The sequence below is a fragment of the Alosa sapidissima genome, chromosome 24 (genome assembly GCF_018492685.1).
Source record: "Alosa sapidissima isolate fAloSap1 chromosome 24, fAloSap1.pri, whole genome shotgun sequence".
NCBI lineage: Eukaryota > Metazoa > Chordata > Actinopteri > Clupeiformes > Clupeidae > Alosa > Alosa sapidissima.
Window position 1 is genome coordinate 27,248,645 of NC_055980.1, and position 15,000 is coordinate 27,263,644.

Below are 15,000 nucleotides of genomic sequence, written 5' to 3' on the forward strand. Positions count from 1 at the left end.
CAATAAACATACAAAGTACTTTGTGTGTGTGGTTTGTTTGTTTGTTTGTGTGGCGCGCGCGCGCACGTGCCTATGTGTGTGTGTGTGTGTGTGTGTGTGTGCGGCGAACATGCACATGTCCGAGAAAGCGTTCCTATTGTATTGAACTGCGCCACATTTTCATAAACTGATAAGAAAAACTCTCCTCACTCAGGAGTTATGAATCGCTGATTAGAAAGAAGTGATGTGTTTTGTTCTCTCTCTCTCTTTCTGTGTGTGTGGTGTGTGTGTGTGGTGTGTGTGCTATTTGGTTGATAATTAGCTGTGTTGGCAGTGTAATGATTGAAATCTTGAAACCTTGACACACACACACACACACACCACACACACACACACACACACACACACACACACACTAAGGCATTAGTGTGGCGTTGTGTACTTTGATCAGGTTTATGGCTCCACTGCCCCACCCTGGAGGGATCTGGAGCTGACGTCAGCCGTTGGCTTGGACCACACTTTAATTCACATCAGCTGTGTTGAGCCGTGTGTGTGTATGTATGTAGAGTGTGTGTGTGTGTGTGTGTGTGTGTAGAGTGTGCGTGTGTGTTGAGGAGCCGTGTGTGTGTTGAGGAGCCGGTGTGTGTAGAGTGTGTGTGTGTGTGTGTGTGTGTGTGTGTGTGTGTGTATGTAGAGTGTGTGTGTGTAGAGTGTGCGTGTGTGTTGAGGAGCCCGTGTGTAGAGTGTGTGGTGCTGTGTGTGTTGAGGAGCCGTGTGTAGAGTGTGTGTGTGTGTGTGTTGAGGAGCCGTGTGTAGAGTGTGTGTGTGTGTGTGTTGAGGAGCCGTGTGTAGAGTGTGTGTGTGTGTGTGTGTTGAGGAGCCGCGTGTAGAGTATGTGTGTGTGTGTGCGTGTGTGTTGAGGAGCCGTGTGTAGAGTGTGTGTGTGTGTGTGTTGAGGAGCCGCGTGTAGAGTATGGTGTGTGTGTGTGCGTGTGTGTTGAGGAGCCGTGTGTAGAGTGTGTGTGTGTGTGTGTGCGTGTGTGTTGAGGAGCGCTTGTGTGTGTAGAGTGTGTGTGTGTGTGTGTGTGTGTGTATGTAGAGTGTGTGTGTGTGTGTGTGGTGCGTGTGTGTTGAGGAGCCGTGTGTAGAGTGTGTAGAGTGTGCGTGTGTGTTGAGGAGCCGTGTGTAGAGTGTGTAGAGTGTGCGTGTGTGTTGAGGAGCCGTGTGTGTGCATGTTCTGCAGTGTGGTGTTGTTGTGCATTCTGTAAGTATGGATGGTGTGTGTGACTATGAAAGTGGTGGGTGTGTGTTGTAGTGTATTAATCCATTTACTGTAATGTGTTGAATACTTAATCTCTCTCTCTCTCCCTCCCTCTCCTTCTCTCTCTCCATCTCTCTCTCTCTCTTCTCCTCCTCTCCCTCTCCCTCTCTCCATCTCTCTCCCTCTCCCTCTCCCTCCCCTCTCCTTCTCTCCTCTCTCTCTCTCTCTCTCTCTCCTCTCTCTCTCTCTCTCCTCTCTCTCTCTCTCTCTCTCTCAGACCCCAATGCAAAGATTAACGTTGTGGTGACGCGACTGACGCTCATGTGTGAGACGGCACCTGCTCCCTTGACTCTCGACCTGCAGGGTGAGTCTCTCCTTTACACACACACACACACACTCACTTTCTCTCTCACACACACACACACACACTCACTGTCTCTCTCACACACACACACACACACACACACTCACTTTCTCTCACACACACACACACACACACGGACTTTCACTTAATTTACTACTTAATTTACTGCACACACTCAAACGCACTCACAGTACATCATTTGCACAGGAAATATGACTTGGAGTCATCAGGTCTCCTGTGTGTGTGTGTGTGTGTGTGTGTGTGTGTGTGTGTGTGTCTGAGAGGGAGAGCGCATGGCGCCATCTTCATGAGTAGACTAATTAGTCTTATTTAACGAGGGTAATGAGGCCGACAAACCCCTAGGGTGACTTAATCTACACCACACACACACACACACGTTGATTGCTTGATCACTGTTCTTTTCCTGACACTCACATATACAGATAATATACATTTTGATCATTTTATATATTTAATACTGATTAAAACTAAACAGCGTGTGTGAGTGATTTGGAATGACCAATACTGATTAAAACTACACAACGTGTGTGTGTGTGTGTGAGAGAGTGATTTGGAATGACCAATACTGATTAAAACTACACAACGTGTGTGTGTGTGTGAGCGAGTGATTTGGAATGATGACCAATACTGATTAAAACTCCACAGCATCCATGTATTCACAAAGTGCCTGTTTCACCTGACAATACACACACTGCTAATAGTCACAACCACATGAATGAATGAATGAATAAATAAATAAATAAATAAATGTTTACGTTAAGGACAGAGATGGCCACCTACTCAAAATTTGCAGACTGCCTATGACTGCTGACACAGAACAGTGTGTGGGATAGATAGATAGATAGATAGATAGACAGATAGATAGATACTTTATTGATCCCCAAGGATCAAAATGGTTCCAAAATGCTATATCCACCATTTTAATGAATTTTCATCATTTTTTTACTTTTTAGTTTTGCTAAATAATTTCAGTAGAACTGTAATTGGGTATTGTTATTTTATTTATCTTGACTCAATCAAAACAACACAACTGCAATTTGATTGATATTTCTTGGAATACACAATTGAATAACATTTGTTTGTGGCTGGTGTTTTTGGTGCAGTCACCACACACTGCTGTAGTGTGTGTGTGTGTGTGTGTCTGCTGTAGTGTTTGTTTATGGCTGGTGTTTTTGAGGTTTTATTCTCAGAATCAAAACAGCATCAAAGCAAAAACACACTTCCAAAATCAGAATGTTTTTTTAGAAAGTTTTTTATCGAAAACCACACACACACCTGCTGGTCAAGCCGTTCTCTCCTTCTAGTACTTTCTCTCTATGCAGTTCTGTAGTAATCGATCAGTTTCAGCTGACTGTTTGTGTGTGTGTGTGACTGTTTCTCAGGTGATCTGGATGTCATTAAGAAGCAGGCGTTTATTCTGAAGGAAGGCGTGGAATACAGAATAAAGATCAGCTTCAAGGTGACACCATCCTCTCTCTAACACACACGCACACGCACGCACGCACGCACACACACACACACACACACACACACACACACACACACACACACACACACACACACACACTCCATCCTCTTTCTGTACACACACACACACACACACACACACACACACACACACACTCCATCCTCTTTCTGTACACACACACACACACACACACACACTCCATCCTCTCTCTAACACACACACACACACACACACACACACACACACACACACACACACACACTCCATCCTCTTTCTGTACACACACATACACACACACTCCATCCTCTCTCTGTACACCAGGGGTGGGCAAACTTTTTGGCTCAAGGGCCACATTGGGTTTTGAAAATTGGCCGGCGAGCTGCACAACAAAACTCCCCCCCTCCACCCCCCACGCCCTGCTGCAAAGGAGATGACTAAGTAGGCCCATCATCTCTATTCAACATGATGTTTTGACATTGACATTGTAAACGTTATCTAAGGAGAGTGAAAAGCAGTTTGCAGTAAAGCTAACCAACGTCGTTTCTATCGCAGGAAAAAAATAGCGAGCAGCCTGATAACCAAATTAAATGCTTGGCGGGCCGGATGAAAGTGCTTGGCGGGCGCACTCACACACATCCACACACATCCAACACACACATCCAACACACACACACACACATCCAACACACACACACGCACTCACACACACACACACACACAGTGTTGAGTGTTGTCATAGCTGTGTGTTCTCTCTGCAGGTGAATAAGGATATCGTGTCGGGATTGAAGTACGTTCAGGCCACCTACAGGAAAGGAGTGAAAGGTCAGTTAGCTCCTCTAGTGTGCACACACACACACACACACACACACACACACACACACTAGCACTCGCACACACTCACACGCGTGTGTGTGTTGCTGAAAATGACTTTATATTTGTGTGTGTGTTGCTGAAAATGACTGTGTGTGTGTGTGTGTGTGTGTGTGTGCGTAGTGGATAAGTCGGACTACATGGTGGGCAGCTACGGGCCGCGGGCGACGGAGTACGAGTTCCTGACCCCCCTGGAGGAGGCGCCCAAGGGCATGATCGCCCGCGGGACCTACAACATCAAGAGCAAGTTCACCGATGACGACAAGAACGACCACCTCTCCTGGGAGTGGAACCTCAACATCAAGAAGGAATGGAAGGACTAAACTCTTCCTCCTCCTCCTCTTCCTCCTCCTTCCCTCCCTCTGCACTCATCCATCTCTTTTTTCCTTCCTGTGTGAAATGCCCCCCCCCCCCGGTCTAATCATCGTGTCTGTCGTCATCATGAACGCATTTCTGGTTTCCTTGGTGATGACGGAAGAAATGCGCTTTTTGTTTCCACCCTCCGTCCAAGTGTCCGTACAGTCAATCAGTCAGTACAATCCCCCATCTAACCCCCCCTCCATCTACCCCCCCCCCCCCCCCCTTCCCTTTTTTGTTTTTCTCGACTGCTTCTTTGTATTGTGCCCCCCCCCCACACTCCCTCCCGATTATAGAGGATTTTTTTCATAAATCTTAAATCTATATGTGAAGACAAACAAAAACGTGCACAATCCTGTTGTTTTGTGTTTTGGTTTGTTTGTATATAAAAGGTGAACATATGCGCGTGTTAAATGGATGCTTTTGTCCCCAGTGATCTTCACCCCTCCACCCCCGGGCCATTCCGACCCGACTCAAACATTCCTCTCCCAGATCTCCACCAGCCCATCCCGACCCAAACATTCCTCTCTTAGAATTTTTCCATTTTTTTTTTTCTTTTCTATTTTTTTTTTACCATGATTTGCCTTGTTTTGTTCAGTTGATCTGGCGTTGGTGCTTGGTTCCTGCTTGTTGTCGTTGGTTGTGTACATTCCCCCCAATACTGTACCAGGTATTTTTTTGTTTCCCCCACCGTACAGACACACACACACACACATTTATGTCAAGACCAGCCCTTGGCAAATGATATCCAGCTTTCTGGGGAAACTTCTAGAACATCTGTCTCGTGTTCCCTGATCTGTGTGTGTGTGCGTGCGTGTGTGTGTGCGTGTGTGTGTGTTCTCTTGAGTTGTGAGCAGCTTAGACTAGCGGCACTCTTTCGTTGAGTTTCCTATTTCGTTTGTTTTCCTTTCGCCACATTGCCTTAAGAGTGGGAGTCCCGCCGAACGAGCGGCGAGCAATTGTCCGTCTCTGCCTTCCAAGCTCCACGACGACGGTCAGTCCGACGGACGCCCAATCACGCGACGCCACCTCCTCCTCTCAGGCGGTCCCGTCAACACGGTATTCTACACGCGTTCTAAACCTCGGTTCCCTTTCCACCTCGCGAGTGTTTTAAACTCCTGTTTTAGTCGGAATCTGCTTTGGGACCCCCCTGCCCACCAGTCTCTCTGACCTCTCCCTCTCTTCCATTGAGGTGCAGTATCGCCCTCTGGTGGTCACTGCACTGCACTAATGGGACGGCCAATGGGCAAGCAGGAGCCTGGCCGCCGCCTCCACCTGTCTCACGCTGCTGCCATGGTGACTGTTTTGATTCACACTCCACCAATCATGGGCCCGCCGCCACCGAATGTAGGCCTCATCATTTTAAAGCTGTTTTGATGTGGATAGGTTGGTGATTGGTTGATTGATTGGTTGATTTGATTGGTTGATTTTGTTTACCGTTTCGGCTCCACGTGGCACTTCTCCAACCCGACGCCCTTTCTGCCTTCTGACACTTCCTGTGGCACTCACTACATCCCACCACTGGGGGGAGCCACTCAGACAAGGACGCTTCATCTCAAAATGCAGAGAAAAAAAGCCACACACTCTCCACTAATAACACACCCCACAAGACATATCACACAAGGGCTGCAACTACACACGTACACACACACACACACACACACACACACACACACACACACACACACACGTGTACAAACCTCAGGAACATGTGTGTGTGCTACACACCTGGGAGGTGATTGTTACCTCGAAGTCATCAGAAAGGAACTTCCTAAACAGCTGCTGAGTTTTTTTCCATATGATGTGCTCGATCAACAAACCTATTGGGAGAGTGTGTGTGTGTGTGTGTGGACTTGTTGAAACCCCGGTCTTAACTGTTAAATCAGAGCCCTCGACTAGTCTGATGTAGTTGTTGACCGGACGGTTTCGAGGTGGTCTTGTGATGGCAGACGCCGCACGGAGCTAACACCCCGCCATGACGCCTCGTCTGTGAGACCACCTGCTTCCAGCCAACGAGATTCGGCCACACAATGTGTGACAGTCAGTCCTTCAGAACGTGTGTGTCAGTCCTCCAGAACGTGTGTGACAGTCAGTCCTTCAGAACGTGTGTGTCAGTCCTCCAGAACGTGTGTGTCAGTCCTCCAGAACCAGAACGTGTGTGTCAGTCCTCCAGAACCAGAACGTGTGTGTCAGTCCTCCAGAACATGTGTGTCAGTCCTGTCTGACGAGCTCCACTTTCCTCTCCATCTGTCTTAAAGGGCGTCTGTCATATCTCATATCTCATGTCTCATGTCTCATGTCTCAGACTTTCTTTCTCATTTCTCTCACATCCATCACAGTTGGAGATTACTGTACGCCTGTGTCAACATTAAAGTGTTCAGAACAAACTGATTTCAATGGAAATGTTTTGATTTTGTTGTTTCTCCAGCTCACAGGACCATGTAGAAGACTGATTTCAGTTTGTCATGGACATGAGAAGTCAGAACACCCATTAGCATGGGGATAAATGCAGAGACCAAATTTCCCTCACGGGATCAAAAGAATATATGTACTTAAAGGAATGCTCTGGATCAACGCATTCATGTCAAAATAGATCTCTTTTCAAACGACTGACATAGTTCAAAATAAGTGTGCAACACTTCAGTGGTAGTGTCCATGAGTATCCTACAGATAAACCGAAGTGTTGCACACTTTTAAAGTGAACAGAGACGCTATAACAAGGGAGCTTTCTGAATGCAACACACATTAGGGGGATTTCACTTGATGTAGCCGCCTGTAGCCATCTTAAGCTGACTGCATAACGTGATTATTTCTGAGATTCTGATATGTTCAAACCGGAGTTGTGCCTACGGCATGGTTGAAAACGTATCAGAATCTCAGAGATAATCACGCTACGCAGTCAGCTTAAGACGGCTGCACCAAGACGAGTCCCCCAATAGGCTTGTTTCTGTTCTGGTATTGTCCAATCAGTGAGCGCATTCTGCGTCAGGTGGTACTAGGCCATGATCATGACCACTGAAGTGATTTAAATGTGTGTATTTATTAGAAATGTTTATCCAGAGCAGCTTACAGAACGTCAGGATACGTCAGTGAAGATGATAATAACAACACTGCACAACTCAGTCTGTAACAGGTTTGGAGAACAAAACCAGTCTGACCGGGTATTCCAGTGAGTAAAGTTTAATAATGTCAGAGCGCAGACACAGGATGGCAGATATCACCTGACATAGGTAACGGTATCACCTGAACACAGCAATTCTGCTTTCAGTCGACAACCCACACGTGGGTAGATGCAGCTTTAGAGGTGTGTATAACCTGCCTGGCGACCTATACACAGCTGGGGATATGATTTAGATGGAGGGAGGTTGGAGCCCCCCCTGACTGCAGGGGGCGCTGCTCAGAGAGAGTAGGCTAGAACAAGCCCGAGGTACCTGTGTTGAAAATGCACAAACACGTGTGTTTTAAATACCTGTGGACAGGTGATCTCTCAGCTTTAGTTACCTGATGCTTCACTAATGATATTGACTTATCTGAATCACTTGTGCACAGGTAATCACATCTGAGTGAATTCTCTCTGATTGATGCTTCTCAGGTGAGCTAGCGTGTTGAGTTCTCCTTTCTTGCAAATTGGGAAAGGTAAGCCTAGGCAGCGGATTACCTGAGTTCAGGTGACACTAGCGTGTAAAGTACCTGCGTTAAGTCTTCTCGTGTCCAGTGTTAGCACAGGTGAGGTTTAGCACAGGTAGCGTTCAGGTTTTATCCTGAGGTGATCAGCACGTACACACCTCACACACATGACCCGAGTGCATCATCATCATCATCATCATCATCATCATCATCGTCAATTCAGAGACCCTGAGGGCAATCAAGTTACCTTAAGACAACAGAGGACCTAACAGATGACCGACTGGTCAATGCGGTTGGCACAGCCAAAGATCTCCACCGCTAGGGTATGCAGGTAAGAGGCTTACGCCTGTTAGCGCTAGCCTCTCTACCGCTGGGGTACGCAGGCAAGAGTCTGTTAGCGCTAGCATCTCCACTACTGGGGTACGCAGGCAAGAGGCTGCCGGCTCGATGGTGTTTTATGCCCCCAATGTCGTCTTCCAGGCAGCGCTGCCACCGCTGACAGGTGATGCCTGTTAGTGCATCCACCGCTGGGGTACGCAGGCAAGAGGCTGACGCCTGTTACTGCTAGCCTCTCCACTACTGGGGTACGCAGGCAAGAGCCTGTTAGCACTAGCCTCTCTACCGCTGGGGTACGCAGGCAAGAGTCTGTTAGCGTCAGCCTCTCCACTACTGGGGTACGCAGGCAAGAGCCTGTTACCACTAACATCTCTACCACTGGGGTACGCAGACAAGAGCCTGTTAGCGCTAGCATCTCTACCGCTGGGGTACACAGGCAAACACCTGTTAGCGCTAGGCTAGGCTAATTACAGTCAATGAGACAACAGAAATCATTCCCGTCACGTCGACGTCTGATAAACATCAAGAGAACATTAAGAGAACATTTTATAAGGCTAAATCAATATACACAGTGATGAAAATAAAAATAATGATTTTAAAAACGCTAAAACAGTTTTAGTAGAGCAAGAGAGGAAGATGGAGTCACTTGCGGGCCTTCCTGGCCTTGGCCGGAGTTTTGTGTGTGTGTGTGTGTGTGTGTGTGTGTGTGTGTGCTAGTGTGTGTGCTAGTGTATGAGTCCCGTGCTGGCCTTGGCGGTGCTGTTGTATACAAGCTGTACTGCATGTCAGGTGTGTGTGTGCATATGTGTATTTGTAGTGTGTGTATATGCATGACGTGTGTATTTGTAGTGTGTGTGTGTATGTGTGTATACATGTGTTACTTGCACTTGCATGGTGGTGTTGTACAACAGCTGTACTGCATGTCAGTTGTGTGTGTGTGTGTGTGTCAGTTGTGTGTGTATGTGAGGTGTGTTTGTGAGGTGTGTGTGTGTGTGTGTGTGTGTGCTAGCATCTCGGTCACTTGCTAGCCTTGCATCCCTTGCTGCTGCTGTGTGTGTATATGCATGACGTGTGTATTTGTAGAGAGTGTGTGTGTGTGTGTGTGTGTGTGTGTGTTTGAAGTGTGTGTGAGTGCTAGCATCTCAGTCACTTGCTAGCCTTGCGTCCCTTGCTGCTGCCGCTGCCGCTGCTGGTGGTGTTGAGGTCACTCTTGGTCTTCTGCAGGCGGGAGAAGATCTCCTTGAACAGGGTCTTGTACTCGGGCGTGTTCTGGCCCAGGCGCTTGTCCACCGCCTCCACCTGCCGGCTGATGCCCTCCAGGGCCTCGGGGGTGGACGGCGTCTGGGGGGGGCTGGGGGGGCTGGGGGGGCGGGGGGGCAGGACCTGCGGGGGGTCGGGGCAACACTCGCGCATGGAGGGGTCGCGGGAGACGGGGCGTGAGGTCTGGACCTCGGCGTGGCACAGGCTCTCCTCGTGCCGCCGGCACTTGCCCAGCAGCTCCTCGTACTTCTCCAGCAGCGCGTGGTACTGCTCGTCCACCTCCCGCAGGATGGACATGCCGCGCTTGCGCACGCCGTTGGCGTGGAGCGCGTAGCTGCCCTGGCGCCGGCCGCACGCGTCCCTCGCCGAGATGGCGTTCAGAGCCGTGTCGCTGCAGCTCTTACGCACCGGGACGCCACCGCCGCCACCGCTGACCACTCCGCCGGACGCGTCGGAGCCCTCCCCCTGGCCGCCGCCGCTGGCCGCGCACGCCGTGGCGATGGTGTCTTCGGGCGTGTCCGTCTCGGGGGCGGAGTTGAGCAGGGTGTGTTCCAGTGGCTCCTCCTCCATGCTGCTTCCTGATAGGCCCAGCAGGCAGAGGCGGGACTTACGCAACTGCTGCATCTCCTGAAGCTCTGCCTCTAACTCCTGAGAGAGAGAGAGGAGAGAGAGAGAGAGAGGAGAGGGAAGGAGAGAGGGAACAAAGGTGAGAAAAGATGCAGAGATGGTGTGAGATAATTCAAAGAGACACATGTGAGACAGAAAGTTAAGACTGAGACACAGGAGAGAATAAGACACAGGTGAGAATGAGACACAGGAGAGAATAAGACACAGGAGAGATTAAGATACAGATGTGAAGGTGAGACTGAGACACAGGTGAGGCTGAGGCCCGTGTGTTAGTGCGCGTTGCTGACCTGCACGCGTAGCGCACAGCCCTCGGCCCCTAGGAGGCGCTGCTCCAGCCTCTGGAACTCCTGCAGGACAGTGGCGCACTCCCTCTCCGCGTCCTCACGCCGCCCGCGCTCGCCGCCCAGCAGTGCCCGCAGGGACGTCACCGTGCCACGCAGACGCTCGTTCTCCTGGTCCAGCGGCCGCCGCTCCGACACCAGGTCCACGCTACCCGCCGGAGCCACCAGGAACCCGTCCTCGTACCTGGGACAGAGAGAGGAACCCTCAGCACCAGAACCACAACTAAGAACCAGAACCACAACTAAGAACTAGAACCAGAGAGTCAGTCCTCGTACCTGGGACAGAGAGAGGAACCCTCAGCACCAGAACCACAACTAAGAACTAGAACCAGAGAGCCAGTCCTCGTACCTGGGACAGAGAGAGGAACCCTCAGCACCAGAACCACAACTAAGAACCAGAACCAGAGAGCCAGTCCTCGTACCTGGGACAGAGAGAGGAACCCTCAGCACCAGAACCACAACTAAAAACCAGAACCAGAGAGCCAGTCCTCGTACCTGGGACAGAGAGAGGAACCCTCAGCACCAGAACCACAACTAAGAACCAGAACCAGAGAGCCAGTCCTCGTACCTGGGACAGAGAGAAGAACCCTCAGCACCAGAACCACAACTAAGAACCAGAACCACAACTAAGAACCAGAACCAGAGAGCCAGTCCTCGTACCTGGGACACAGAGAGGAACCCTCAGCACCAGAACCACAACTAAGAACCAGAACCACAACTAAGAACTAGAACCAGAGAGTCAGTCCTCGTACCTGGGACAGAGAGAGGAACCCTCAGCACCAGAACCACAACTAAGAACCAGAACCAGAGAGCCAGTCCTCGTACCTAGGACAGAGAGAGGAACCCTCAGCACCAGAACCACAACTAAAAACCAGAACCAGAGAGCCAGTCCTCGTACCTGGGACAGAGAGAGGAACCCTCAGCACCAGAACCACAACTAAGAACCAGAACCAGAGAGCCAGTCCTCGTACCTGGGACAGAGAGAAGAACCCTCAGCACCAGAACCACAACTAAGAACCAGAACCACAACTAAGAACCAGAACCAGAGAGCCAGTCCTCGTACCTGGGACACAGAGAGGAACCCTCAGCACCAGAACCACAACTAAAAACCAGAACCACAACTAAGAACTAGAACCAGAGAGCCAGTCCTCGTACCTGGGACAGAGAGAGGAACCCTCAGCACCAGAACCACAACTAAGAACCAGAACCACAACTAAGAACTAGAACCAGAGAGCCAGTCCTCGTACCTGGGACAGAGAGAGGAACCCTCAGCAACAGAACCACAACTAAGAACTAGAACCAGAGAGCCAGTCCTCGTACCTGGGACAGAGAGAGGAACCCTCAGCACCAGAACCACAACTAAAAACCAGAACCACAACTAAGAACTAGAACCAGAGAGCCAGTCCTCGTACCTGGGACAGAGAGAGGAACCCTCAGCACCAGAACCACAACTAAGAACCAGAACCACAACTAAGAACTAGAACCAGAGAGCCAGTCCTCATACCTGGGAGAGAGAGAGGTACCCTAAGAACCAAAACCAGAGAGCCAGACCCACAAACCTGAGAACCTGTCCCAGACTATGAAGATTATCATTATCATTATCTTCATAATCATAATCTTCATATTTGTGTGTGTGTGTGTATGTTATATATGTTATATGTGTGTGTGTGTGTGTGTGTGTGTGTGTGTGTGTGTGTGTGTGTGTATGTTATATGTGTGTGTGTGTGTGTGTGTGTGTGTGTATGTTATATATGTTATATATGTGTGTGTGTGTGTGTGTGTGTGTACCTGGGGGCAGTGCACAGCTCCTTTAGGCAGGGGAAAGAGTGGACAGTCTTGCGTCGTTCCTTCTTCTCGCGTCTGACCCGGAGTTCCTCCAGAGACCGGAGCTCCTCCACACGACCCGTCAGAGCGTCCACCTGAGACTGCAGCGTCTCCATGGTACCCGTCAGACTGCGGGGAGGACACACACACACACACACACACACACATAGAGACACACACACCACACACACACACACACACATACACCACACACACACACACATAGAGACACACACACACACACCACACACACCACACACACACCACACACACACACAAACATACACCACACACACACACACAGAGACACCACACACACACACACAGAGACACACACACACACACACACACACACACACACACACACACACACACACACACACACACACACACACACACACCACATTTTTTAAAATAGCCTATTATTTCTGGGAAATGAAAATGCTTTTCATAAGTTGATAGTACTGCTAATAGGCTGCAATGTTTAAATTAAAATAGTTTTACCGTCATGTTATGGATAGAAATCTAGCCCAAAAAGAAGCAGACTTTGTTTCTTTATCCAGGTGTAATGCTACTGTGGCAATCAGGAAAACCCTGACGCTAAGCGTAAATAGAAAGAGGAACACGGACATTCAAAAGGAGGATTCATCTTTTTTGTAGGCTAGCATAGCCCTTCTGGTTAATATGTCAACGTAACCTAAATAACACTGTTAAAAACGTGTTCTACACGTTAGTTTGGTACTTGGTATGCCAGACTTAACTGTTGCATAAAGCTTCAAACCTGAACATTTCCTAAAGGCACTGACTGACCTTTGCAAGTACAAGGTAAAGGTAGGCTATATAGACGTCAGTCAGAGAAGCAGACTCATTTTCTTCTAAAAAATGTACTGAACACTAGACGGAACATTTGACGGTCACATTGGCAGCATCTCAGTTGTTACATTGGAGAATTTCTCATGCTAATAAGTCATTCAGTGAGGGGGAATTTGTGATGTGTGTCAGATATTTCTGTTGCTTGCTACTCATTCCTGAAAACGATAATTTGTAGCATCTGCCAAGTGTCTCACTTTAAATGAAAAGAGAAGAGCTATTTAAACTGTAGGCCTAAGTCGCTGTTGTGGTGTGGGCATCTTTTTTTGTTTTGCGGCTCTTTTGAGTTGTGTGGAATTTTTTTTGGCTCTTCATGCTGGACTGGTTAGCCACCCCTGCTGTACAGATAACATGAATATACTGTACAGGAACATAAATAAACATAAATCTATTGGTCTATCTATCACAATCTATTGATACACAAACACTTGCATTACAGGACTAAGGACTCACTCAATTGTATATGTGTGTTTCTTTGAGCTTGAAAGGGTGTTTTGGTCAATCTTCTGCTGAGAGGCTTTGCGCTCTAACAGGTTGTGTGTGTGTTTGGTTGAGCAAGTGTGTGTGTGTGTGTGTGTTACCGGTCAATCTTCTGCTGAGAGGCTTTACGCTCTAACAGGTTGTGTGTGTGTTTGGTTGAGCAAGTGTGTGTGTGTGTGTGTGTGTTACCGGTCAATCTTCTGCTTTGCTCTTCTTTTTCTCTCTTTCCTTTAAAGCTACATTGTGTATTTCTTGGGTTAATTCATGGGGGAAATTCTCCCATCTAGTGGTGAGCTGGTATATTGCAACCGACTCCAGCTCTCCCCCAGTCCAAGGGTGATCTAGGGAAGCCGCACCATAAATATCCTAGCTGACACTACAACAGTTCATACACGACTTTATCGAGTATTCCTTCTTGTGATGAGGTTATTTTAGAAAAATAATTGGAAAAAGTGTAAAGGTACCAAATTATCAGTACTAACATTATTCGACTATACTGTACAAGGTATGTATTTCAAGATAACGTTAACAGGGTCTTCTATCAAGTGATTCAATGATAAGGATTTCCCGGCAGACATGAGCAACTAAAAATCAACTCAAGAAATTACACAATGTAGCTTTAAGTGTGTGTGTGTGTTACTGGTCAATCTTCTGCTGTGAGGCTGTGCTCTCCTACACCAGTTTCTCTCTATTATTTAACTGTGTGTGTGTTACCGGTCGATCTTCTGCTGCGAGGCCTTGCTCTCCAGCACCAGTTTCTCGTTGGTGATCTCCAGCTCTCTAGCCGTGACGTCCAGCTGCTCGTACACCTTAGCGTGCTGCTCGTTCATCTCACGCAGCATCTCCACCTGTTTGGACAGGTACTGCACGCACACACACACACGCACGCATGCACACGCACGCACACACACACACACACACACTTGTATTCTGTATTCTGTCTGTGCACACACCAACACATATATGCACAAATGTAACGTTATATCTATGCATTATATTACATTTAGCAGACAAAGTCACTTACATATTTACATTGTCCCCGGAGCAACGTGGGGTTAAGTGCCTTGTTCAAGGGCACCATGGTGGAAGCCGGGAATTGAACCCACAACTTTCAGACTACTGCACGCTAGCCCAGCTCCTTAACCACTACACTGCCACCACCCACTATCACCATATCTTACCACCACTTACTCTCCAGCACCACACACACACACACACACACACACACACACACACACACACACACACACACACACACACACACACACACACACACACACACACACACACACACACACACACACACACAGAGACA

At 48.5% G+C, this 15,000-nt stretch overlaps 3 protein-coding genes across 3 annotated transcripts in view; 1 reads left to right on the forward strand and 2 right to left on the reverse strand.

Moving 5' to 3' along the window:
* The window catches only part of LOC121700216, a 1,725,899-nt gene that overhangs the window by 1,351,946 nt on the left and 358,953 nt on the right, over positions 1–15,000 (reverse strand).
* LOC121700294 (rho GDP-dissociation inhibitor 1-like) lies at positions 1,475–6,711 on the forward strand (the record flags this gene model as incomplete). Its single annotated transcript, XM_042083192.1, has 4 exons — positions 1,475–1,604; positions 3,008–3,084; positions 3,852–3,915; positions 4,087–6,711. Coding segments are annotated over 4 exons (471 nt in total), but the record flags the coding sequence as incomplete, so codon positions are not given.
* Positions 8,954–15,000, reverse strand: part of cdr2l (cerebellar degeneration-related protein 2-like) — a 15,472-nt gene continuing 9,425 nt past the window's right edge. Inside the window, exons 3-6 of the mRNA XM_042083099.1 lie at positions 14,400–14,548; positions 12,300–12,464; positions 10,458–10,695; positions 8,954–10,191 (exon numbers count right to left, since the gene is read on the reverse strand). Coding sequence (XP_041939033.1) covers positions 9,430–10,191; positions 10,458–10,695; positions 12,300–12,464; positions 14,400–14,548 — 1,314 coding nt within the window. The 3' untranslated portion in view covers positions 8,954–9,429. The remainder of the gene's footprint in view (positions 10,192–10,457; positions 10,696–12,299; positions 12,465–14,399; positions 14,549–15,000) is intronic.